The sequence below is a fragment of the Pieris rapae genome, chromosome 16 (assembly GCF_905147795.1).
Source record: "Pieris rapae chromosome 16, ilPieRapa1.1, whole genome shotgun sequence".
In the NCBI taxonomy this organism is placed as follows: domain Eukaryota; kingdom Metazoa; phylum Arthropoda; class Insecta; order Lepidoptera; family Pieridae; genus Pieris; species Pieris rapae.
The window spans coordinates 5,548,490-5,571,924 of NC_059524.1; the positions used below are offsets into that span (position 1 = coordinate 5,548,490).

The following is a 23,435-nucleotide window of genomic DNA, read 5'->3' on the forward strand; positions in this document are numbered from 1 at the left end:
GTAAGGATAAATGATATCTAAAGAACTAATTGTTATAAAAAGTACTGTCTCATATTATCTAAGAAATGTTGATTAGAATTTTTTTAAACCTTTCCTTTTATTTTTTTCCATAATATAATATGTAGGTAGCAATGTAAGGATATAGTTTTTTCAATAAAAAGAAGTGGGTGGTTTTTGTTCACAAATTTAAAATTTTGCTTTTAGAGAATTATATTAGATGTATATTAAGTTTCTATTAATATTTATTTACAAATAAATTTTGTTTATATGTGATAGAAAACCTAGAATTAAAATAAATTACAAAATCATAATGCAAACAATATTTAGTATGAAATTTATTGAGTGCTGGTTCCTGATGAGGTCATAGTACCACCATTAGGTATGCCAGAAACTGTTCTACCACTTGCAGCTAAATGTGAAGCCTTTAACCTTTCCAATTCGTTAATCCATGATCTAACATGCTCTAATCTGTGCCATGCCATTTGTAAAACCTTTTGAGAAGCATAACCAGAACCCTCATGAGGTTGCCCTGTAGATACCTGAGTCAGGTAATTAATCTGGTCACTTAATTTTGACTCCACTTGGCTAAGTGTTCTTAAAAATTGTGATGTGTTACTCTCTGCTTGTTTTTGACTTGATTTTTCTTTCCCTAGTTCAAGAAGTGCTTGAGCTAAAACAAAAGCAAGTTTAACAGAAATTTAATTTAAATTACCGGTTTGCCCCCTGTTCTATAAAAAATTACACTTTAGGAACCTACCGGCACACTGCAGACAAGTGATGATATCTTTTTCAATTTCGTCCAATACTTGAATTCTATCCATGGGACCAGCCATTTCAATGCTTGAGTTTGAGAAATAATATTTTATTATTAAAACAAATCAAATTAATGACGATATGAAATTAATACTGGTGAATTGGTGATAAACACCTGAAAACTAAACACGGATCACGGATGTAAATTGTTAAAATTCTTCATGCATCGTATTATTGCACATACTTTGATTTCTGTGTTGCCATTATATTCGTCTTTGTTCTTTATCTTCCAATATAATATTGAGGAAATTATTTTAAACGTTATTTATCGTATTTTGTGGTGAAGCGTATTCCATCGCAATAATTAATCAAAGGTACAAAATTGAAGCTTAAAAAAAATTAGAAAATACAAACAAATAGTATCTGTATGTTTATAAATGACACCCGTGGGCCATAGCGGATAGCCATATTATTCTACCGTCTACTTAACATCACGCTTGTCGCAAAGTATTATTTTCATAATACCTGTCATATTTAGGATTGAATATTTTCTAGGTCATATTTTAAACATTGGTTTATCTTGAAAAAAAATAACATTTTAGTTTGATGTTTTGATTAACATGAATTAATTGATTAGAAAGCAAACTTTCATTTTATTCTGATAGTCAAATACATTTCTGTTTATATACAAATAGAAAAAAGTTATCAGTTAGCTGGAACAACCTTAAAATACAACTGTTGTTTCACTGATAAGCTAGTTATATACTAGCTTATCAATATATTTTATTTTTCATTTTTCAATTATCAAGCTTTATAATATATTTTATAATAATTGTAACTTATTCATTAAATTAATTTTATGATTTGACACTTACTACAATAAATCAATTATATTCTAGGATAGTCTGTGTCCCTGAAGTGTCAAATGACACAACTGACAATTTATTCAACTCATCATCATTCATAAATCGTCAAGTTTAAAACGTCCATTTTGTTGCGAGCATCGAAAGCGATGGTAAGCTTACGACGGAAATGTCCATATTTATTTTTAATCACTAAATAGTTCCTTAATCATTTTCTTTTAAAATTATTTAATTGTCGTTTATATTCATTAAACTCACTTATGTTTATATTTCAATATATTTTAGTACCACACATGATGATAATAAATCTCTTAAAATTTATACGGTTAGAACCTGAATCTATGTGAAGATTTTACTAGGGCGGACTGATGTATTCCTTTCAAAGTGATATGAGCTATATGATCTATATAAGTATCTTATACACATATTTTTTGCCTTCTAGTCGCATAGAAAGTTTTCGGCACCCCGTCATGGGTCTATGGGATTCTACCCTAAGAAGAGGTCCCGTCGTCATCGTGGAAAAGTGAAGGCGTTCCCAAAAGATGATCCCAGCAAACCAGTCCATCTTACAGCATTTATTGGTTATAAAGCTGGTATGACCCACGTGCTTCGTGAACCTGACCGTCCAGGTTCAAGTAAGTATCTCATAACTTTAAATTATTTTTTCTTTCTTACTTACCTGCGTATTGTTTTTTATTAAAGAATAAGTTTTATAAATACTATGATTGATATTATTAGAGATCAACAAGAAAGAAATTGTGGAGGCGGTCACTATCATCGAGACGCCTCCTATGGTGTGCGTTGGCGCTGTTGGTTACATTGAAACGCCTCATGGCCTTCGTACATTAATGACCGTTTGGGCTGAGCACATGTCAGAAGACTGCCGTCGCCGCTTCTACAAGAACTGGTAATTTACATTTATCTTTCAGTATTTCAAGTAGCAATCACATTAAAACAATTTTTTGTCACTAGTAATTAACTATAAAGTTCTAATCCATCAATAATAGCTCTCCTCTCATTGATGAGGGCATACTGAAATGTGCTATGTGCATATTGTTGCCAATTTGCCTCCGCTCAACGATGAGGCTTTTGGCTATTTCTTTACAGCACCTTTGGTTTATGATAATCCAGGTACAAGTGCAAGAAGAAGGCCTTTACAAAGTCGAGCAAGAAATGGCAGGATGAGTTAGGTCGCAAGTCTATTGAAAAAGATTTTAAGAAAATGGTCCGCTACTGCACTGTTATCAGAATTATTGCTCACACTCAAATGAAGCTCCTAAAGCAACGTCAGAAGAAGGCTCATATTATGGAGATCCAAGTTAATGGAGGCACCATTGAAGACAAAGTTAAATGGGCTCGTGAACACCTTGAAAAGCCCATCCCCATTGATTCTGTATTTACACAGGATGAGATGATTGACTGTATTGGTGTGACCAAGGGTAAAGGATACAAAGGTGAGTTATACTTACTAATTATTCTTGTAATGCTTAACTAAATTCATTTGACCTAATTAATTTTCCAGCTTTCAGTCAAATTCTGGTTTGGCTTAGTTATTACTATTTTATTTAATAAATTGATAAGTTACATCCCTAATTGACTAAACATGTTCTTTTATACATAGGTGTGACGTCTCGTTGGCACACAAAGAAATTGCCGCGAAAGACACACAAGGGTTTACGTAAAGTTGCCTGTATTGGAGCCTGGCATCCATCGAGAGTATCATTCACTGTTGCCCGAGCTGGTCAAAAGGGATACCACCACCGTACTGAAATGAACAAGAAGATATACAGAATTGGGCAAGGTATGTTGCAAAATTAAAATATGGAATCTAATTTAACAAATTTGAAATGTGTGAATGTCATATCTCATTTATATATGTAATACCAAATTAATTATTGTTTTAGGAATCCACACTAAGGATGGCAAAGTTATCAAAAACAATGCTTCTACTGAGTATGACTTATCTGAGAAGTCAATCACTCCCATGGGAGGTTTCCCTCATTATGGTGAGGTGAATAATGACTTTGTAATGATCAAGGGTTGCTGTATGGGACCTAAAAAGCGTGTTATCACATTGAGAAAAGTAAGTACTAAATAAGTTAATTCTGAAATTTTATGTAAAATTGCATTTCATAGAAAAGTTTTAATGAGAAGTTTGAGCTCACCATAACCAAGACCTTAATTGGACGTAGTTATACAAAAATGTTCCAATCCACATGTTATGCTAAAATGAGTTAAATATACATATCTGCGTATTTTTACATCTACTACTTGTTTCATTAATCTGTTTCAGGCTTCAAGTGACAGTTTTAGGTATTTTATTTTGACATTATGTTCCAACCCACACTTTGTCAGATTAATGCAATATGCAAGTCATAAAAAATGTATTAATCCGCGAGAAACATTTTAATAAACAATATTATTTTATTTCACCGGTAAAACAATGTTTCAATACTTTTGGAACGTTTTGACAAAATCATAAAATGGTCTCTTTTCTTGAAAATAATGTTCCAATACTTTTGGAATGTTTTGACAAAACTATAAAATGGTCTCTTTTCTTTAAAATAATGTTTCAATAGGTTTGGAACATTTTATCAAAATTACAAAATATTCATTTTTCTTGAAAATAATGTTCCAATTCTTTTGGAACGTTTACACAATATTTAGAAATAATGCTTATTCTTGAGAACACTGTTCCAATACTTTAGGAACCTTATAAAAAATATAAAATATAGGTATATTTTTCTTAAAACATAATTTTTCTATGCTTTTAAATCTTTTTTAAGAATGAAAAATAATTACAAAATTAATGTTCCAATGTTATAATATCGTTTTAAAAATACGAAAAATAAAACATTGTTTCGTTAAAATTAAATAATGTTTCATTGGATGTTCCACGGTAGACGAAATTCAAATTTTCGTACGTTTTTTACAATTTGCCGGTCATTGTCAGGCTTTACATTGAACAAAATATGATTCGTCGTTCGTGTCTCATTATTAATATAAAAATATCAATAAGGAATATTTTGTGTTCGTGCTTCGTTAATTACTTTGAGTTACCGTTTTGGGGATTTATCATCGTAATAAAAATGGAAGAAAATAAGATCAAAGACGTACAGGTATGTCGGGATATGTTTTTAAAAACTTTTAAAATAACGATTTAAAAAAGTCACAGTGTCATTAAAAAAACGTAGAAGTGGTGAACCTATTGCGAATGGTAGGGGAATACATAGAGGTGACATAAATAAGTTGACAGATGAGGATCATAAATTCATTGTTGATATTATTCATAATCTTCCGAAATACGAGTCACATTAACGAAGAAATAATAACAGTTGGACTTTATATTTACGGTATGACAATAAATAAAATTTATGATATATATACAAAAGAACACGCAGAAATATATGGTATCGATCGCAAATGGGCCTTCTTTTCGACATTGAAAAAGATTTTCTATGCTGATTTTAATTTAAAATGTAAAAAATTTAAAAAAGATACTTGCAATAAGTGTGACCAACTATTGAATCAAATCTGTAATGCCAAAACTGAACAGGAACAAGAAGATGCTAAAACTGAAAAGCTAAAACATTTAGAAAGAGCAGAAATGTTAAGAAATTAGATGAATCAGGATTTTATAGACGCAAGAAACATACCGGATGTTGAGTGTTTAACCTTTGACTTGGAAAAGACATTGCCACTACCGCGGATACCAACGAATGTTGCCTTTTATAAAAGGCAGCTGTGGCTTTACAATAGTGGTATCCACTCTGCATCTGATGACGTAGACACTGCTATGTTTGGGTCGAAGGTGAAGCGGGTAGAGAAGCGCAGGAGTTAGGATCATGTTTAGTTAAATATATTAAAACAAAAATACAGCCGTCTGTTAAGAATCTTATACTATGGAGCGATTGCTGTGGAGGGTATAACAGGAACATTAAAATAGTTCTCTTACTAAAAACTGTCTTAAGTTGTCACCCAACATTAGAAAGCATTTCATTTCGCTTTTTTGAATCTGAGCATACTTTTTTACCTGACGATACGGACTTCTCTAAAATTGAAACTGCTTTAAAACATCACCATCGTATATATACAGCCGAGGAGTATATAGATTTTTTTAAAAATGCTAAAAAAAAGAAGCCGTTGCAAGTACAAAGAATGGAGAAAGCAGATTTTTATGGGACTGAAAAGATTGAAAAAAATATAATCAACAGAAAAAAAATTAGCGACAAAGGTAAAGTAAACTGGCTAAATGCCAAAGAAATAAAAATAGAAAAACATAAATTATATTCAATATTTATGAGAACTTCGTTTGAGGAAGAGTTTAAGGCTGGTTGCTTATTGACAAAAAGAACAGAGAAATAAAGAAAGATGATTTAAGTCTTTTGTGGCCTAACGGAAAACCGATCGCACCAGCTAAAGTTGGCCGATTTAGAATCAATGTACATGTTTATACCCGAGGACTGTGTCCAGTTTTATAAAAATTTAAAAAGTTCGCATGAGTTTATCGATGATTTGGATGGGTTTGGCGGGGAGCCTGACTTCGAGATAATTGATGAATAAATCATCAGCTTTTTTTAACTAACTTTTTTATAAATAGTTATTTTCAAAAATATTTTTGTTTCATTTCATTGCTAAAGCTTCGTTAATTGCAAAAGTTGATGATTTAGATTTTTTATTTTAACCGATTTCTTGTTAGACTTAAGTTTTTCACAAATCCTTCTTATATAATAACAAGTAGTATTTATTTAAAATTAAAAAATGTGGAACGTTTTTACAAAATATACTGAGTCCTCCTTCATACAAAAAATATTTTTTCCAAAACGTTCCAAAACGATTTTTCCAAAATACCTTTATTTCAAAAAGCAATTTCTAAAAAATACTATTATGATAGAACAGTATTATTGAAATACTTGAATAAAACCTACAGTATTGAATTATCCTAGTTCAAACAAAAAAATGCCGAGTCAAAACACAAAAATGTAATTATATTGGTTTCAACTAGTTGTGGATTGGAACATTTTTGTATAACTACGTCCAATTAAGTAAATGAAGCTTAGTTTAGTTATAGAATACCTGTTTATTGTTTCATATAAAACTGTATATATGTTAATTATATAAATATGTTAATTAGACCACAATACTAATTAATGTATTTCTTTTACTTGTCTATTCTGGTATATAAAATGGGTTCTTTTTTCAGTCTTTAAGGGTACACACTAAGAGGGCAGCTCTTGAAAAGATCAATCTGAAATTCATCGATACATCTTCCAAGTTCGGTCACGGTCGCTTCCAGACGCCGGCTGATAAGGCTGCATTTATGGGTACTCTTAAGAAAGACCGCATCCGTGAAGAGGCAGCTGCTACCACCACCGCGGCTCCTGCCCAGTCATAGATATTTCTTGACTAATATATCGTTAAATGAATTTTGTGTTTTATTTCTTATCTGCAGAGTGCCTTTAATAAATAACATAAATTATTTGCTTGTATGGTCATCATATATCTGAGATACCTATTTTTGATGGATGTGACAAAACATTGACTTGTGAATATTTTTTATTTCTTTTCTGAATATATTTACAACTATTGATAACTAGAGCTGTCTTCAATGTACATAACTATTGAATATGGATGTACTAACCTCTGAAAGAATTAAACCTATACCTAATTCCGCAGATTTCGAATTCCTTTAGAAACGAGTAATTTTTTTAAATTTAAAATAACTTTCCAGAACTCATGACGTCATTAACAATTTACGTTAGTAACATGGAAATAAGCTTTAGAAGCTGAAAATGTTTAGTAAACATAACATCACAATCGGTTGCTGTTACTAAAAAGCTATTTCTTCCAGGTAATAAAAAGGTAAAAAGCTAATAAGGGAAAACAAAAAAAGAAATATGCTGGGTAAAGGTGTAAGGAGTGCCAAATGTTAAAATAAAATTATAGAAACTTAATCTAAACTAGGTAATAAATAAAAAAATATTCACTACACAAACTAACACTAAAAATGTAATCTCGCCGATTCGTTAGACGAAAGTCACTGTGGTGGTGACTGTAAATTTGTGTTTCTGTAAATGTAAAAGGAGGGGATTGAACATTTCCTTTCAGAGTATCACTTGTTGAGGAAAGACCAGTTTTTTGGGACAAGACTAGATGAGTATAAAACTATGTTCTTAGTTTAGTTATTAAGTTCTGAAATATCCCCAAAGTAAATCTTTCCCTCAGAATCCGGTGCACCCAATATCTTCTATTTTTAGCTATCTTCCGTTTCCGCCACAAATAATACAAAAGCTTCGTCGTCGTCCATCGTGTGCAGAACCCTATTTTGGGCTGTTTAATGGCACCAACCAGCTGCAGCCCTGAGCCGACTAGTGTGAACAGAGGAGCGGTCGATGATCGTCTAGAGTCTAGACTCTAGGTTACTGAGATCATGAACGACCTTTTTTTTAAATCTCGTCAACTTACAACTGCAAAGTGTAAGTAGACTTCTTTATTAGGTATATATTTCTTGAAAAAAGGAAACATCAAAGTCAGTGCTCCACTCGTAGACCTGGATGCCTTGTTGGATTAGTGGATGTTAGGGAGGTAGCCTTCAAGTAAGGAGTCGGGCAGCCTATTCCACAACTTAGTGGCGAAGATCCTAAAATTTAGGACCTAAATGAATTGCCTATCAAGGATGAGCTGTGAGATGGAATTTCCAATAAGCATAAATATTGGAGGAGCGTAACATACTTACGTACATACGTTATAAGGACTAAGAATTTGAAAAAAAAATTAAGATGAGAGGGAGTTACGGGAATGAGTATATTCGCTGCCCTCGGCGGATGTCGTGAGAAACCTTTACTAATGCAGTAGTCGGGTCTAGATTGAAGTTGTTATTCAGAAATCCGCTAAGCTGTAAGTAAGGCGGCAAGCACTCAAGCATAGCTTTAGATAGGAATGGTAGAATGGAAATGGGCCGGAAATCAGAAAAGTTAATGAGATGACGATGATAACGGTTCCTTTGGGAATAGGAATAACTAAACTATCCATCCAAGAAGTATAGGAAATATACTAAATAATTGAAGATATGAGTAATAACTTGAACATGAGCTGGCCAGCCGACAGCATCCGATAAGATGGATTTCTGTTTGGGTGGCTTCTCCTTTTTTATTTACTTATTTAGTTTACCACATTATACATTGTACTAAATCTACGGAATGTTTTACTTAATCTTGCATCTAAAATGTATGACAATTAAAGTAAATATAAGTGCTACAAAAAAAAAATAGAAAATACAATTCAAATAAAATCAAAATATCTTTATTCATATAGGTAAACATGTACACTTATGAACGTCAAGAAAAACAAATTAAATTAATTGTAAATTTACATTTACAACCAGTTCGCAAGTCAAGGGCGTAGAGCGGGTAAGTAATTAAAACATACCTATAAGTACAAGATAAAACAAGCACACAATGAAATAAAATTACCAGAAATTTTTGGTTAAGCAGGAAAAAAAAATGATCAGCAAAACAGAAAAAGAACGGAGTAATATCGGGGACTTTCTACACTCATTTTCATCAAAAGTTATATTTTTGAGTGGTATAGTTAACGTTCTCCGATTTTAACGGCAATACACACCTGGTAGTATCTAACGGTTCGGGCTATATTCGACTTTAAAAAAAAAAACTTTGAACCTTTAAAGTATTTTATTTGGCATACTCGTGATCTGCGGCGACTGTGGTTTAAGTATTAAAACACACTGAAAAAACGAAAAATATGTTTTTTCATGTACAGGTAACAGGATGGCCATGAAGTCGTGGTCAAACGCAATGTTATGACTATGCGGGGGTTGAACTGAAAGACCACCCATAGAACATTTTTTTGCATGACCCCATCTAACCCCTCGTTGCGTTTGATCTACGACTTCATGGCCACCACATATTCGTTAAAAACTGACTTTCACATTTGATGTAAGGTATAGTAAAGAAAGAATTATACGTCAAAACAAATTTATAATATTTAACATTGAAATATATTTGTAAAACTTGAAAAAGAGAACATAAAAAATCAACCAAAGTATAAACAAACATGTGACCATGTTTGTTTATACTTTATTAACTTTGGGAGTTAACTTTTTTTAAATTACTCAGTAAACTCAAAATATATTATGGATAAACTTATTTAGAGTGGTTATTGTTAATTATTATTTTCTAAAGATCACTAAACATCTTCCCTTTATTAAATTCTTCAATGTTTGTGAGTCACCTGTTAGTTACTTATTATCTTTATCAAAATAATTATTCTTAATTATATATTTTATACACTGAAGAACAATGTTTCTTTCTTGTCGTATTTCACTGCTCAAAAGCTTTTCAAGTAAAGTAGAAGGTAGTTTTCGTTTAAAACTATTTTGAGGCATTTTGACCTTGTCTTCTTTTTTAAATTTGGGTTGTGGTTTTGTTTGTGTCATAGAATTCAATAAGGTAGGAGCTGGGACTTCTTTAATAACCTTTATTTCTTCTGGACCACTATCTTCATCTTCCAGTTTAATTTTTACATCTAGCTGCTGTTTTTCAATTACTTGAGTTTTCATCTTATTGTCAATCATATATTCATTGTTTTTAACTATTTGATTTTCTTTTGTGTTGTCTAATGTACTGCAATCTTTTTGGGAATGTATAGTCTTAGAGCTATTTAGATCTTCATCATCTGATGAACCATAATCTTTCAATAAAGATATAAGAGCCCCGCACACCACTGGTTTAGATTCTGAAATAATGTTTGGATTGTCTACAAACTCATCATCATCTATAAGATCTTTTGAGGTTTCTGGTGATGAATGCTCACTTTCTGATGTGTCTTCAATTAACTGTTGTACACCAGCAAATGGCTTAAGGTGTTTTACATCATGATCTGTTTCATATTTTACTAACTTTTTGGGCACTATTGGTTTTTTAGTATATGAAGGAATTGTTCTTTTTATAATTTTATTTTCTTTTCTGGGATATTTATCGCCAAATCGATGTCTCTTTTTGTGTCCATCTGAAAAGAAATAAACATTTGCCAATATAATATGTTTATTTTCTAACATAAAAAGATATGAGCATAGTTTTAATTAAGTAACACCACTAAATATTTGTAGAAAGTGAATAAGGATCATGGCTTTCAAATTGAAAATAAAAACTTTACTAATAGAAATAGACTTATTTCTTCATTTTTACAAGTAGATTATAGGAGCTTAGTTACATTTTGTTTGTTTCATTACAATTTGATGTTAATGTGTCATGAACAGTCAAAATCGTATAAACCAACATTATTTGGATCATACTGGTTGTATTGACCAAAATCAAAGGTCCTGGCTGAATTCCATTGTATTAGGCACACAACATCATCGGCTGTTACAACAATTGGTTTTTTACTACGAAATATAAGTAGTAGTAGTTGTTATACACATTTTGAATGTATAGTTTATATTTAACATGGTCTCAAAATAAATATTTCTTTTCAATAAATTTAGGAATTAATTTAAACCAAATGGCTGTAGCATTAAGAAAATATCTATTGTTTGTAAATAATTTTAAGACACGATATGTACACTAGTTTTTGGCTGGTTTGTTTATAAATTAAATATGAGTTTTAAATCTATTTGATTATTTATTAATACATATTCATAAATGTTCCTCTATTAATCCTGCATAAGAAGCATATATCCTGCCTGAAATGGTTCTAAGAGTAAAATCAATGTAAAGGATATTTAATTAGTTGTATTTTTATATATCTATTAGGTATGAGGGTGTGTAATTATTTAATCAATTACCATCTAAAATTCGCAATATTGGTGTGTTTGACAAATTCAAAAAGGCAGTAAAGATGCATATAAGTCTTGTATTTTATTTATATATATTTTATTTTATTTGTATATTGAGTTTTTCATGTAAATATAATATTTTTTTGTAATGAGAAATAAAGTTCTTTAAACATTATACCTAACAATATATAATTAGCTTATATAAACATATAACATACCCTGAGTATTTACAGCTTTTAAACCCATTTTTTCTCCTCTTTCAATTTTTTCCTGTAGTTCCAACTTTTTTTTATCTATGTTACTTTTTGTTGGATATTTTTTTCTTCTTTCTTCTCTCCATTTTTCAATTTCCTCTGGGTTGTTTAACTTTGCAATCTTTTTATACAGGCCAGTTGAATGTTGCATTTGTATATGTTTAGTAATAACTTTTGGATGAGCAATAAATTGGCAGCCATCAATATTACATTTCTGTAAAAAGCATAATAAAAGTATTATTTTATAACTTAATAATTTTATTTTGGAATACCCTAACATGGATATCCAGAAGGGGCTGTACAGCCGCTGGTGAATGTGGAAACTGAATCTAAGTTTTTTACAGACCTGATGTTGTTTTTTATGATTCTCAAGTAGAATTTGTCCAGCGAATCCTCTGTCACAAGTTTCGCACCAGTATTCATTACTGTGAGTCTGAAATCCTTGATTGATACCATAAGGTTGTGAAAATGGATGATTGTTAAATCTCCTAGGTGAATAGTGGTCACGGGTACTGTTTCTATTCCACTGTGGATCTAATCTTGGATTAGGATTATTTTGTTGATTATTTGAAAAATGGTTATAATTTGGTCTGTACATTATGAGGAAGGTTGGTTCACGGATTTCAATGTATTTTTTGGGCTTCACCTCTCACCATCCCCGATTTTTTTTACTATAAAATGCAGACACAAATATACTTTTTGTGTTAATAAATAATAACACTTGTCACTTTGTCCAATATAACAAATTATTACTTTTTTTTTTCAATTTATCCCTAATGGGAATGGCAAAGGACTTTAGTCCATACAGCCAAGTTTTATTTTTTTTTCACACAAATTATTACTCTAGAATAATATGTCCACTGCAAGCACAGAACACTATTACTTCTAGCGTCTGCAACAGTCTAAACTCTAGAAGTTAGAACAGACAAATGACAATACATATGGACTAGGTCAAAGAGTATAACTATTTAAACAAAGACTATGTTACTGTGATACCAAATACAAATTACAATAGAATGACTCTAGGACCAACTTCAAATCCCCTCAACATAGTTTTTTATTATTTCAGCTATAGGTAGTTTTCCAATTACAGAGCATAATGCGACTCAGTGGCATGCCGAATTATGCTGAAGCTTAATTGGAACGCTAGTTAGTACGCTAAGTTCAGTGTTGTGTCTTTAAAAATGATTTCTAAATAAATAATACACTTTTTAATTGAATCATCTTATCCAAATGATAGTGATGACGATGATTTATCGAGTGCATCGAGTTTAAATAAATCAATTAGTTTATTATCAAGTTATATTTATGGGAAATATATATGTTAATGAGTTATTTGAGCCATTTGAGGAACATTCAATGTCGAGCATTGTGCCGCATATTGCATAATGCGCTCTAGTGCTGTAATTGGAAAACTACCTGTAACAATATTTCTCAATAAGTCTCAGCAGCGGTTGACAGATCTGATACTTTGATTTGACGGCAGGGTGACCATTTGTGGCAGATTTCTGCCATTTGGGCAGATTTGGTACCTAAATTTTAACCCTGGCAGACCAAGCTGACGATTTAAAAAAGTGGCAGGATTTGACAGATTTCAAAGAAATCCTAATTTTTTTTAAATACGTTTGCATGTATGTAATTCTATTTACTTAGAATACTTATAATTTTCTGTCTTATTATTTCCTTTATTTTTTATTATGCATTTATTTGGTAGGAAATCATTTACTGAGGTGGCAACTTTTGTCCTATGCCAGATAACACGGGAATCCCCGTTTATTCTGTTTTTATGTAGGTACGCCTTACGATTATGAACGGTAATGAATCAGTAATAAGGTTTATTTTCTTAATGATATAACTGATCGAGGTTCAAAACAATGTTTGTTGTTTTGTCTACTGCCACGTTATTCTCATTTGGCGTTGTGGTGCAGTGTCAGTGCGTTGTGTATTCCGTGCATGATGAAGAGAAAATACGAGCGTTCGTACCGACCTGAATGGGAGCAAGATCCTTTGCTTTCGTCCTGGATTTCCAGAGCAAAGGAGGATCCTGATGTTGCGTTTTGCAAAGCTTGCAATTGTAAATTAGTTACAAGATTGTCTTCATTAAAAGAACATGTGTTATCCCAAAAACATAAGAAGCATATGATTGGGTATAGCGGCCAATCATCGGTAAGTACTTTGCAATAAATGGAAATATTTAATAGACGTAAATATGTAATACGTTTTCAATAGATACCTATTGCAAGTTTAGAAAAAGTTTAGAAGAGGAAGTGAAAAAAGCAGAACTTAATATCTGTGCTATGTTAGTGGAACATAATTTACCGTTCCGATTAATGGATCATTTAAGTGAAATTATCTCAAAATGTTTTCACGATTCGGAAATTGCCAAGTCCTTTTCCTGCAAGAGAACTAAAGCAGCAGCGGTAACGTATAATGTTTTAAAGCCAGAGCTAGAAGCAGAGATTCTTGCCGATTTAAAATCATGTGAAAACATTAAAACTCGTACACCAATGTTTTCCTTAGTTATAGATGAGACCACAGATGTAACAACCACATCAACGCTTGCAGTTGTTACCAAATATTATTCCGAAAAAGATCTTCAGGTAAAAACAAAATTTTTAACTTTGGTGGACTTGCAAGGAGCATCAGCCCAAGCTTTGTTCGATTCACTTTCCAAGCCGTTAATCAATGCTAACCTTAACATTAACGATGCAATTGGTTTCGGAGCTGACACTACTAACGTTATGTTTGGCGAACAAGGTGGTATTATTGCCAAAATAAGATATGTAAATCCCCATTGCATATTCATTAAGTGTGTATGTCATTCTACTGCTTTGTGTGTATCTCACGCCAGTAAAAACTCTTTACCAAAGGCTATTAACCAAATAGTGCAAGAGGTTTATGGATATTTTGCACATAGTAGTAAAAGGCAAAGGGAATTTGCTGAATTCCAAGACTTTATTGGCACTGAAAAGCATAAAATATTAAAACATTACGAAATTCGATGGCTATGTTTGCATGCATGTATTAAAAGAATTTTGGAGCAATGGGATGCCCTCAAACTTTTTTTTCAATCGCGGTTTCTGGAAGACAAAAATATTTCAGCTGAATTTTTATATAATAGTTTGAATGACAAGATATATAAACTTTATTTTTATGCTTTGGATTATATACTGCAAACAGTTAACAAACTGAACACTATATTTCAAGAAGATTATACGACAGTCCACACAGCATTTAAAGACATTTCCGAGGTGTACATGAGCCTTTTGAGTTGTTATATGAAAGGTAATTATTTGAAAACCACAGATCCACTTTGTATAGATCCAAAATCTAACGTCAACTTTTTACCTTTAAAAGATTTGTATTTAGGTGTGAACGTTAGTAAAGAAATCGGTCGTCTATCTGCAGATGTTAGTCTTAAACCTGGAATTCAATCTTTCCTTCAAAGAATGCAAACATTTTTTATTGAACTCTGTAATCAGTTAAAAACACGTTTGCCACTGACTAATCTTTTTAAAGACTTACAATTTTTAGACCCGCAAAATGTTGTTTACAAAGATTTTGTATCAACAGTAAACATTGCAAATAAATTTCCCAATATAGTAGATGAAAATAATCTTCAAAAAGTAAGACGACGAATTTCGACAAATTAAATTTGACAAAAGTGTAACCGATTTGTTGGAATCTGGTGGGAGTAGCACCAGTACAAATTTAAGTGTGGATAAATTCTGGGGAGCGATTGGGAAAATGCGTGATGCAAATGGAGCTCCAAAATATACTAATATTGCAAACTTTGCAAAAGCTCTATTAATTTTGCCATTGTCAAATGCCTCTTGCGAAAGAATATTCTCCCAAGTAAATTTGAACAAAACAAAAATAAGGAACAGGTTCCAAAATAAACATGTATCCGCGTTAATAACAACAAAAGAAGGTATAAAGGAACATGGAGACTGTATCTCCTTTAAACCAACAAGGAATATGATTAAAAATATGTCGTCAAAATCAATTTACGAAAATGAAGAGTGCGGAGAAAGTTTTGATACTTTTATAGTTGAATAATAAAGGAATTCCTTTGAATAGTAGTATTTTATTTATTCATACCCGTCTTCAATGTCATTAGATGCTATAATATGATGGCATATTTTTGGCATTATCTGGAGTTAGCTTTGGCAGATTTTTTGCCAATATCGGGCAGATTCGCTATTTTTGAAATGGTCACACTGTTTGACGGTTGACTCTTGTCATAGCCATATGGCGATGCCAGATGCCCTAAAAAAATTTCATTTTTTTATTTTTGTTTTATGTCGCTGGCCGCTGGATGAAATTTCAGTAGACTTATATTTTCTGTTTTACGGCATCCGCTCATTAATGTGATTTTAATATACATAATATATATGTGTATATTTGCAAACTTTTGAGTATGAATAGCTCAGCAGCCAAAGTAAGTTACTATCGAAGTGGTTAAGTTGGATTTGTGACAAGTTATTTAGTGTTGATGAGGCTTAGTTTAAAGTGGACTTGTATATGAAGATTCAGTGCGATTATTGTTTCTCTGATTATTCATAATTTTACTTACGCATTAAAACCATGATTCCAAATAGTTTTTATGCACTTTTTTTCCAATTGTGATCATTATAATAAAATATTGTATTGATGATTATAATATCAAGATTTATAATGCCTATTTTTAGGTTGGTGAAATTTTCACAGAAGCAGGTGCTGCTTTTAACAAACTGGCTGAAATGACAATGACACTACATCCTTTAGGCGAACAATCTACTAAGTATGAAGTTATTTAGTACATACAGTACTGTAAAAACTACAGTTAAAATAAAAATATTTATTCCAGCAATATTACTTTCATATTTTCAGTGCACATGCAAAAACTCCTACTAAAAGAAAAGCAACAGATGAACGCATCTCAACACTTTCTGGGCCTATTATTAATCAGGTAACTCTAAGCAGAGAGTTTTAATTCCGCATTAGTGTGTTAACCACACATAGGGATTGTGGTTTCTCATATCTCTGTCATCTTATAATTTACTTTATGCAAACAAATTAAAAAATATTTTTTGGCTTGTATTTGGAGCTTGTAAATGAGACATGCAACAATTAATTAACATGCAAACAGTATTCAATCTTCCACTGCTCTTAATAAATAAGAAGAACTAGAAGTATAAATGGGGGAATATTAAGTTTGAAACTATTTGACTTTTACTATATTCACACATCTTAAGTTACTTTTACATTCTCTACACTATTCTGTTATGCTATACAGAAGAACAGAGGTCAGAGACTGTATGCCAAAACATTACTAGTTTAAAATGGAAACATACTACATTAAATAGTGTTTGCAAAAATACTTGCTATGCTTGAAAGATATTATATCTGTGTCTGTTAGCTTGTTAAAGTTAGTGTAACTGGTTCCATCAAATAACTACAACACACTTATGATATTATTCAATAGGCCCTATTATAATTGACCCTATTCAATAGGGTTAGAGAGAAATCAAAGCATCATATGTTAAACAACACTAAATATAATTAGGTAATACTACTTAATGTAATTTTGAATACATGTGAATTTACCACGAATTAAAAAAATATATAACATGCTCTACAATCAGTTATAAATCTCATTAAATTTTTGAGAACTTAATACATAGTTGTAACAAACCTTTAAGTAACAGGAGATTGGAAAATATCATGTATAACAAGTAACTTAATATTCTTTATTTTACAAGAACCCTGGACATACGAAACAGTCTGTGGGCATGCAACATGTAAGTAATGTAATAGATAATGTTCATAATTCCAGTAGAGCTGATCTTATTTATCATTGTATGTTAAGTATTTTGATTGAAGATTGCAAAAGTTGTATGGCCTTAATTACATACTTTACCAGTTAGGCATATGAAGAAACATATTAGCACTTACACCTTGACTGATGTATTATGAATATATATAAAAACTATATATTGGTATTTTTAAACAGGTTACACTGAATATGCTCAATGCACAAGAAAATGAAATGGATGTAGATGACATGGGTCGTGATGTGAAATTGGAGTTTGAATCAAGCACAGAAGAAGTTGTCACATAAATATAATTAATTATAATTGTTGTATTGGACATTCATTGTACCAGTCTAGACATTATGTGGCTCTTAGGAACATATTTGATCAGTATTTACTAATGAGTCTAGCCACATGAAGCTGATTGTATAGTAATACAAAGTATATATATGCCATGTATTTTGTAAACACACTAAATTATGTTCATCTTGTGAAAATAATATGAAATAATATTAATGGTAAAAGGATGATTTAATTTTAAATTAAATTAATCATTATAATAAATCTCTTACAAGATAACTTTGTATTCTTCTTTTCCAAGAAGATGAATGAGATTCATAAACTTTTCTATGTGTTTTGTCAGATAATATGTTTTCTATGACATTTTCAATATCTATTGTAAATTTTAAAGAATTAAATAATTCAAAATCACCTGCTCCAGCTCTTTTCATTCTTCTTTGTGCATTTTTGTAACATTTCCATGGTTGTGGTTCAATTATTATACATTTGGAAGAAGTCTTAAGGAAACTTAAAAATTCTATAAACTTATCATCTCCATTGTTTATATGAATCCACATTGTTACTGAGAAACAAAAAGTTATATCAAAAGATTTTTTGTTGAATTTTTGAAGGTACTCGGTAATTATCTTCTTTCCACTATCTGCAATAATATTGCAAGAGACAAATAGAATGTTTTTAATTTCTCTACTGGCTCTTTCTATTAATATTGGATCTATGTCAAGAGCTAGAATGTGTACTTCCGTATTAGGATATAAAGACTCCAAATATCGATATAGTTGGATTGTAAGTTCTCCAGTATTACATCCAATATCCATTATTAATATTGGTGATGTGTTTTGAAGTATTGGAAACATATCATGATGAAGATTTTGAAGTCTCTCGTTTACACTATGGAAGGAGTAGTAATTTATAAAATTACCAAATTTTGCCGCTCCAGGATCTTTACCATAAAAAAGTAATGACGGGTCTTCGAGTGGATTACCCATTGCCTTACAATTTATAGGCAAGTGTAATCGTATAACGTATTATAAATACTACACTATTATATTATGTGGTATGAGGTATCATTATTTTACATGACAGTAGCTAATGTCAAATGTGGAATCGAAAATATATAGTCGTTGTATAGACAGAGCATTGGGCCAGTAATACCAACTTGAATATTTCCCCCCAAATTTAGGGGGAATCCAGATGTCCAAAGCGTTTTTCTTATTTGAGTTTAGCGTGTACTTTTGTCAAATAGCAGAAACGCTCGGTTCTAAACAATTAATATTAATTCTCTAACCCAACCAAGACACTAAACCAAACGTAGGCTCTTGGCGTGGCAATAACTAAAACTCGAACCGACAATTACCAGAAAATGAGTAGTAAGCAAAAAATATAAGTTTAGAAAAGTTAAGAAAACCTAAACTTAAAGAAAGTAAGGTTAAGAAACAAAATGAAAATTAAATATTAGTAGGTCTGTAATTAATATGTACCTATATGTAAACGTGTTAAATGCACCCGCATAACGTCAACAGCTATTTTACACTACTTGAGTGTATTTATATTTGAAATTATTTCTCAAACTCAGCGTACAATACAAATTTCAGGAGATATTAGTCGGTTTTTTACGCTGTTTATAGGGCATTAGATGTTTGTCTTCTATGATTGAATGGTTAACAATCCACACGAAACATATTTTACAAAATACTTTATGGCTATTTACTCATCACACTTCAAGAGTGTAGAGAGAGTAAAAATTAGAATTCTTTCAAATAATGTAATTAAACGCCATCTAGATGTACAACGGATTAACATGCGAGCTACTTCTCTTAGGTAGGCCCCTATCTAAACGCGGCAGGCATAAGTGAAATAAGCTAAAGTTTACTATACAGTACACTCTTATTACAACAGATGTCATAAAGACGCTACTTGGAAGACGCTACTTGGAAGACGCTACTACGCTATTACATGATTTTATGTATATTTCAAGTCTAAAAAAATTGTTTTTCCAAAGAAAATCTATTTAAAAATGTGCTTGTGCGTGCAGGCTCAAAGCAGGCAGTAAAAAGCAGTCTTGGATTCTGGCAATGCCAATGTTTATGGAAAACTGTAAATATTTGGAAGTCACCGATTCAAGCCACTTATTCGACGTTAATATTTTCCGACGTTTCGCATACTTTCATCAAGCAGTGTTACAAGTTATCTTTTTAAGTGAAAATCAATATGGGATCATAGAAAACAATAACTAATCCTATTTATTTCGCGAAGAATAAGTAATATGTTGCATTTATTTAATTACACGAGATTATGCGTGTAACGACTTTCTTGTTGCAGAGTTAAATGTCAAAATAATTACAAAGATAACAGTAAAATAATGAATAGATATAATTGTAATAATTATTGCGCTTGTTAACTTTAATTTCACCGACACGGTTGAGTAAAAGTACTTTCCTTTAATCGTAAACACATAATATGCGTTATTTCCTTATTTCAATATACTTATGTAGTAAATAGGTACATCCTTAGCAAAGAAGTTACTGATAATGATATAAGCACGCAAGCTAATCATTCCTGCGCATAGTAGTTCCGCACCATGATTTTTCCGATACCGAATAGCCAAGTATGAATTTTCACTTTGCCATCAAGAAGTACAAATAAATCTCGTGTTTGATTAGAATCTAAACGATAACACTGTGCTAATTCTAAGGACTTTGGACTGGTTTCTAAGGTATCGTTACTTAATTCCACACACCTTAAAAACAATTGCAACAGAAATAAAATGTGATCTTTATGAAGAAAACGACGACTCAAAGCAAATACGGGTAGTAATTTAGATACAGTCACTCAGTCAGTCACTATCGAATGACATTATTGAAGGTGTATTACCTACTACACCATTGCTTCATTGTCTATCCAGCAAAAATGTGTCATGGTATATAGTGGGATTACATCTACAAGCAATTGACAACAGACACTATAAAACCATGTACAGATTTTTTAAATACCAAAGCTGTTTTACTTTACGTTTAGTTTCACAATGAGTTCTTAGCGTTTATTAGAATGATCCTAAGCTTATAAGCGTGAATTTACTTGTGTGTACTAGAGACATTACATTCTTTATCTTTTAGTTCTTGTTCTGTTTTAGGAATTACTGTGGTTTTAAATGAATTATGCGGTTTTGCATGTATATATTATAATTAATTTTAATCTTGCACTTGTTCGTGATATCAAGTTTTTCAATTGATTTAAAATAATATCTTAACTTTTGATTAAATACCCCAATTGCATTTGTGACTTGCGCGGGGCTTAAACAACTCTGAAACGACAGATAACATAGTTATAAATATTTTTCAAATATTTTGATACATTTTAATAAGTGTTGGTTCATTACTTTTAACCGCAAAATTGAAACTTCTTCCAACACTTGCGCAGCCAATGCATATGTGTTGCTTTTTGCAGTACATTTTATCGGAGAAATTCTCTTGGAAAATTGTTCTCAATCGTTTTCAAGTTCAGTTACGTAAGCATGCGTGCAGGAGAACTGGTGCGGAATAGCGGATGTTCGGTGATGCTCGTCGACGTGCTGCCCGCCGTTATAAAGTCGCTGCCGGTGTCTTGCCCGTCAGTCGTTATTAGGCCACCCTCATTCACCCATTTTTTTAAGTTTAGTGTAGTGTGTGACTAGAAAAATGTGTTCGTTTCTACGGATACCCTTAACGTTAGTTATCTGTGTTATCGTTGTCTCCGGACACGTTCATGGACCTAGAAGATCTCGGATGGATGATGATTTCGTACAAAATGAAATCGACAGTGGCAGAGCAGACGAAACCTCCTGGTGGCCCTCGGCTGAGTTTGCAGTATTACAAAAAGTATATGACGATTGCAGTGCACAAAAACACATAACTACATGTTTAAAGGGCAAGGCGCTTAATGCTCTGACGAGAGCCGTGGAACAGGTGACAAAAGTGGATAAGTGATTTGCGAAAGAACTTTTGGTAATTTTACTCATTTTATTATTGTGTTAAACAGGAAAGCGTTCAGCTTGCTGACGGTTTGACGTTGGTGAAACAGGCTGATGCCCCGAGCGCTGTGGCTGAGCCTCGCTTCTTTCCTGGGATGACCTCTGAAGAAAAACTCGATACCAAGCTACGAGCAAAGTTCGAGCAACTCTTAAATACTCACACTGTCTCTATGGATTTAATGTCTGAAGGCAGAGGCAGAGGTATGTACTGAGAAAGATTTAAATTTTACGTCAATTTCAAGGTAGCTAATAAATTTACTTTTTACAGGAAAAAAGGTCCTGCCCTACCTGTTGCTCGGTATTTTCACAACCGTGAGCATAGTAGGAGGTATGGCCCTGAAGACCTTGGCTGCCATCGCTGGCAAAGCACTAATCGCCAGTAAGGTGGCATTAACGATCGCTGGTATAATCGCCCTAAAGAAACTCTTCAGTCACGATGGAGCAACTGGAGAAACGACTTTCCAAGTTCACGCTGATGGACATCATAGGTAATTCAAGACTACTATATGAACATTAGGCTAATGTTATTCTGTGAATTAATATCAAATGTTTTTAATTCTAGTCTTTAATTCGAAGGCGAAATCTTTATGTGGTGAGGCCGGCACGCATTAGCGAGAATGATCCTTACCGGTTCTACGCTGACAAGATCCCAACGAACCCCGAAGAGCAGTCAATTTGAGCTCCTAACTACTTCGCTCAATCTTATCTATAGACCATACAAAATCTTCAAACCAAAGTAGTCCAAGATATTCTGATCCTGGGCATTAATTTATTCCGTGGTCCAAGTCTACGTCAGTATAAGTAATTTATTCTAATTTATTTATTTGTGACTACGGTTTAGGTAAATTTAATGTAAAATAATTTATAAATAAATGTAAGACCAAATAAAAGGGAAACTGTATCGGTGGTTTTATTGTCTATTTTATAAAATAAGTTAAATAATTAAACTAATTAAGTAAACTAATTATAGTAATTTTTAATACCTATACTTAATACATTCTATAGTAGTCTACTTACTACTAAATATATATAAAATATAACTAACGCATGTCAGGTAGCGTGAAACTAATTATCTCTGAGAATCAATAACATGTATTCGTTAGTATGAATAATCCGCTTTCAAATTACTGTAATAGAAGCAACTCTTAAGAATAAATCACGATAACTTAAGATTTTCCACATGCAGCGTCTACGTTGGAAAGTAGAAAGCTTTTTCGATTCACTGCACATGCATAAATTGATAGTCTAGAGTTGCTTTATATGATCTTCTACGCTTTATTAAACATCGAGGTAACTAATTTCACTAGCATACTGACCTACTAGATCAATAACGATCGAGTGCGTTCCGGAAAGATGTTACTTCCTTTGCTATTTGCAGTCGTGTCTATAAATGTTTGATCAATCAGTGCGTAAAGGTATGTTAACAGCAAACTAATTTATTCATTCAGGAAAGCAGTGTTCGTAGAGTGTGGTATGGCATTTGTTCGGCGGAAGGTCAGCTCGTTGATTAGTCGAGCGCCGGTAAAGGCCGACCACATTGCGCGTTTGTGCACCCGAACGCTGTTTATAATGCAGATATGTGTTTGCCCAATCGCTACACGCTACGTTGGCTATATGGCATAGCTAATGCGGCTGGAGTCTCTTTGCATACGCAAATATAGGGCGGGCAGT

At 32.2% G+C, this 23,435-nt stretch overlaps 6 protein-coding genes and 1 non-coding gene across 9 annotated transcripts; 4 read left to right on the forward strand and 3 right to left on the reverse strand.

The window, feature by feature from the left end:
• Positions 1-320: 320 nt before the first annotated feature.
• Positions 321-1,002, reverse strand: LOC110991423 (mediator of RNA polymerase II transcription subunit 11). The gene is made up of 2 exons (XM_022256780.2): positions 758-1,002; positions 321-670 (listed from the first exon to the last, which is right to left on the reverse strand). Exons 1-2 carry the CDS (start codon positions 831-833, stop codon positions 336-338), a joined length of 411 nt encoding a protein of 136 aa, XP_022112472.1. The 5' UTR covers positions 834-1,002; the 3' UTR covers positions 321-335.
• A 632-nt stretch (positions 1,003-1,634) lies between these two features.
• LOC110991421 (60S ribosomal protein L3) lies at positions 1,635-7,042 on the forward strand. The gene is made up of 7 exons (XM_022256778.2): positions 1,635-1,768; positions 2,059-2,251; positions 2,355-2,523; positions 2,748-3,070; positions 3,238-3,417; positions 3,521-3,699; positions 6,820-7,042. Exons 1-7 carry the CDS (start codon positions 1,766-1,768, stop codon positions 7,009-7,011), a joined length of 1,239 nt encoding a protein of 412 aa, XP_022112470.1. The 5' UTR covers positions 1,635-1,765; the 3' UTR covers positions 7,012-7,042.
• On the forward strand, positions 1,910-1,989 carry LOC123689892. Its single transcript, XR_006750759.1, has one exon. It is a non-coding gene; the product is annotated as a small nucleolar RNA U43 (small nucleolar RNA).
• A 1,975-nt stretch (positions 7,043-9,017) lies between the features above and the next one.
• On the reverse strand, positions 9,018-12,428 carry LOC110991413 (nuclear fragile X mental retardation-interacting protein 1). Its single transcript, XM_022256768.2, has 3 exons — positions 12,010-12,428; positions 11,628-11,877; positions 9,018-10,643 (listed from the first exon to the last, which is right to left on the reverse strand). Exons 1-3 carry the CDS (start codon positions 12,259-12,261, stop codon positions 9,874-9,876), a joined length of 1,272 nt encoding a protein of 423 aa, XP_022112460.2. The 5' UTR covers positions 12,262-12,428; the 3' UTR covers positions 9,018-9,873.
• A 533-nt stretch (positions 12,429-12,961) lies between these two features.
• On the reverse strand, positions 12,962-18,845 carry LOC110991415 (RNA 5'-monophosphate methyltransferase). Of its 2 annotated transcripts, none has more exons than XM_045631615.1 (2): positions 18,171-18,845; positions 12,962-13,082 (listed from the first exon to the last, which is right to left on the reverse strand). In XM_045631615.1, exons 1-2 carry the CDS (start codon positions 18,742-18,744, stop codon positions 12,988-12,990), a joined length of 669 nt encoding a protein of 222 aa, XP_045487571.1. In that variant the 5' UTR covers positions 18,745-18,845; the 3' UTR covers positions 12,962-12,987. The 2 variants fall into 2 exon arrangements, with proteins under 2 accessions (XP_045487571.1, XP_045487570.1); XM_045631614.1 differs by lacking the exon at positions 12,962-13,082 and adding an exon at positions 15,660-15,932.
• Positions 15,954-17,983, forward strand: LOC110991416 (chromatin complexes subunit BAP18). 2 transcript variants are annotated; one of them, XM_022256772.2, is made up of 5 exons: positions 15,954-16,104; positions 16,355-16,446; positions 16,536-16,614; positions 17,408-17,446; positions 17,659-17,983. In XM_022256772.2, exons 1-5 carry the CDS (start codon positions 16,084-16,086, stop codon positions 17,764-17,766), a joined length of 339 nt encoding a protein of 112 aa, XP_022112464.1. In that variant the 5' UTR covers positions 15,954-16,083; the 3' UTR covers positions 17,767-17,983. The 2 variants fall into 2 exon arrangements, with proteins under 2 accessions (XP_022112464.1, XP_022112465.1); XM_022256773.2 differs by lacking the exon at positions 17,408-17,446.
• A 2,364-nt stretch (positions 18,846-21,209) lies between the features above and the next one.
• Positions 21,210-22,585, forward strand: LOC110991412. Its single transcript, XM_022256765.2, has 4 exons — positions 21,210-21,699; positions 21,773-21,965; positions 22,033-22,252; positions 22,327-22,585. Exons 1-4 carry the CDS (start codon positions 21,433-21,435, stop codon positions 22,331-22,333), a joined length of 687 nt encoding a protein of 228 aa, XP_022112457.1. The 5' UTR covers positions 21,210-21,432; the 3' UTR covers positions 22,334-22,585.
• The last annotated feature ends 850 nt before the right edge of the window (positions 22,586-23,435 follow it).